Source organism: Rhizophagus irregularis, chromosome 22 (genome assembly GCF_026210795.1).
Source record: "Rhizophagus irregularis chromosome 22, complete sequence".
Classification (NCBI taxonomy): Eukaryota; Fungi; Glomeromycota; class Glomeromycetes; order Glomerales; family Glomeraceae; genus Rhizophagus; species Rhizophagus irregularis.
The window spans coordinates 2,167,231-2,169,756 of record NC_089450.1 but is presented as its reverse complement, the minus strand read 5'-3'; the positions used below and the strand labels follow the sequence as shown (position 1 = coordinate 2,169,756).

General features: G+C 25.2%; 1 protein-coding gene across 1 annotated transcript; it reads left to right on the top strand.

The window, feature by feature from the left end:
• Positions 1-357: 357 nt before the first annotated feature.
• Positions 358-1,905, top strand: OCT59_014707 (uncharacterized protein; the record flags this gene model as incomplete). The annotated part of the gene is made up of 7 exons (XM_025312226.2): positions 358-478; positions 678-712; positions 784-893; positions 968-1,108; positions 1,191-1,527; positions 1,610-1,646; positions 1,745-1,905. 7 exons carry the CDS (start codon positions 358-360, stop codon positions 1,903-1,905), a joined length of 942 nt encoding a protein of 313 aa, XP_025190039.2.
• Positions 1,906-2,526: the final 621 nt, after the last annotated feature.

Sequence of the window (2,526 nt, the reverse complement as noted above, 5' to 3'; positions counted from 1 at the left end):
TATCTTCATAATGTCTAGAGTTCTTAATTAATATTTATAATTAGGAATTTCTTTGGATTCTTTTTATGAATTAATATCTTACACATTTACACATTTTAAGCTATACATAATATTTTATTTTACGTTTTTTTTTTCGACTGTTTTTACCGATATATTGTATATAATTCCTTTATTATCAGCTTTATTCCAATGAATATGATTAAACCAAGTTCGATTAAATTTTTTATAAAATATCGATTTATATCGATAATAATCATTCTATTACTACTTACCGAAGTTAATTTAGCGATTGACAATCGATTGGATAGCCCAAAAAATATATATAATTTCCATTTAGTAGTAGATTTTTCGTTGACGATGATTGTATTTGGATTGATCGGATGTGTTTATGTTTTTTATAGGATTTATAAGCAATGGATATATAGTAAAAGAAAATTAGCCATAATATATAGATTACCTTTCTATACTGCATGTACAGGTAAGAATTATGTCGTATGTCGAAATCCTGAAACCGAATTGTCACCTCTGTGATATCACGTGCAAGTGCATATAATAAGTAATAATACTAGGGAAACAGGAACCTTTGTTAAGTGCGGAGTAAATATGAGATGTGACAATTATGGGTTTCGACCAGACTTCATTGATTAACATAAATGCTTTATTTTTTTTTTTTTTAGATTTTTTAATAAATTGTAATTTTTTTGTAAATATGGTAAGTAATATAGGGTATGTTCAAAATCATTGATTTCTTAAAAATCTTTGTCTTTGATTAATTTTAAATAGTTACACACAGCTATATATGCACAAGTATGGGATGACACACCATGTAAAATAATTGGCGCACTTAACTGGGCATTTCTTACGATAAACTTATGTTTTTATGCTGTAATAGCGTAAGTCAAAATTTTTAATTTTTATTTCTATATATATCTTTTTTTTTAAAAAAAAAAATACTTTCTTTATATAGGGTAATTACCTATCTTCGAATTTGCCGCGAAATCAATTTTAATTATGGTAAATATGATTATAAACTTTGGCTAATTGTAATTGCGGGAAGTATAATAATTCAATTGATAAATCTACAAAATAATGGTAAACGTGAATATTGGTAGGCTATTTTTACTTTTTTAAAATTTATCTGAATCTTTCCAAGTCTTTAACTTACCTAATTTATTCTTTTAATTTCGTAGGTGTGCTGCAAAATCAGGACAAATTAATTCAGCAATAATATTATTTTCTACTATAACGATAGTATTAACAATAATCTTATTTTGTTATATAAGTATATTAAAAAAAATTCATAAAACTATAAACTTTTTGAGATTATCATTACCAAGTAATCAAGATGATCGAAGTAATAATCGGAATGAAAGTAATGCGAATAATGATAGAATTGATGGAATTTCTGCGTTAGAAAGATATTCTGAAATTGAAAAAAGGGCTACAAAAAAAATTTTAAGTTATATAACTATGTTCATTTTACAATGGATTCCTATGTCAATTTCTCAAGGTGCTAGACTTGTTTTGGTATGCCATTACATAAATTAGATATATATATATATTTTTTTTATGATTATATTTATTTATTTTATTCATTTTTTTATTTCAGAATGAAGAACCGTGGGTTTATATTATGGGGACTATAGGTAAAGAATTAAACATTATATGCATTAAAACATTATATGCATTATATGTATTTGTGATTTAATTCTAGATTAATTGATCAAAAATTCATTTTTAATAGGACGTTCGTTTGGAGGAATTGGTAATGTAATTCAATTTATAATAAACGAGGGTTTCATTCCAAAATCTTATAATAATGATGAATTACTTGAGAATTCGAGATCTAATATAAATAATAATAATGAAAATAAAATTGTTATAATTAGTGAGGGTGGTAAATAAAATATAATTAAAAAATAACGCTATTCCGTAAATTTATAATATTCTTAATACGGTATTAGGTATACTTTATGTTTAAAAACAGGATCACGGATATATCACGGATATTCTTGAAAAATAAAACACTGTATTTATTTATTTTTTAATACAATAGAAGAACATAGAAAATTTGAACATTTAATTGATATCATATCATATATCGTTTCGATCGTATGCATAAGAAATCACTGTCACGTGATAAAATGCAGATCATTTCCAAAAATAGATGGTAATCCGTCGGTAAAATGGTCACGTGCTAGTGATTTCTTATGGTGCACGTGAATTACGTAAATTCCTTCGGAAACGTAATTCACGTAATTAAAGTAAAATATTTGTCACAGTGTATCACATCCAGTCGACAATTGTGATTTTTTATAAAATGATCTAGGAGCTTCTTTATCCTCAAAAAGATGCAGATGCTAAATGGCCATTAAATGATCTTTTAATAGCTATAGAAATACCTGATTACGTAAATAGTTTATAAAAATTGTATATATAAATAAACAATAAAAATTTTTTCGTGATAAACTGATATTTTTGTTCGTACAATTGAAATTATAATTCTGGCCATAACTCGGCTAGATA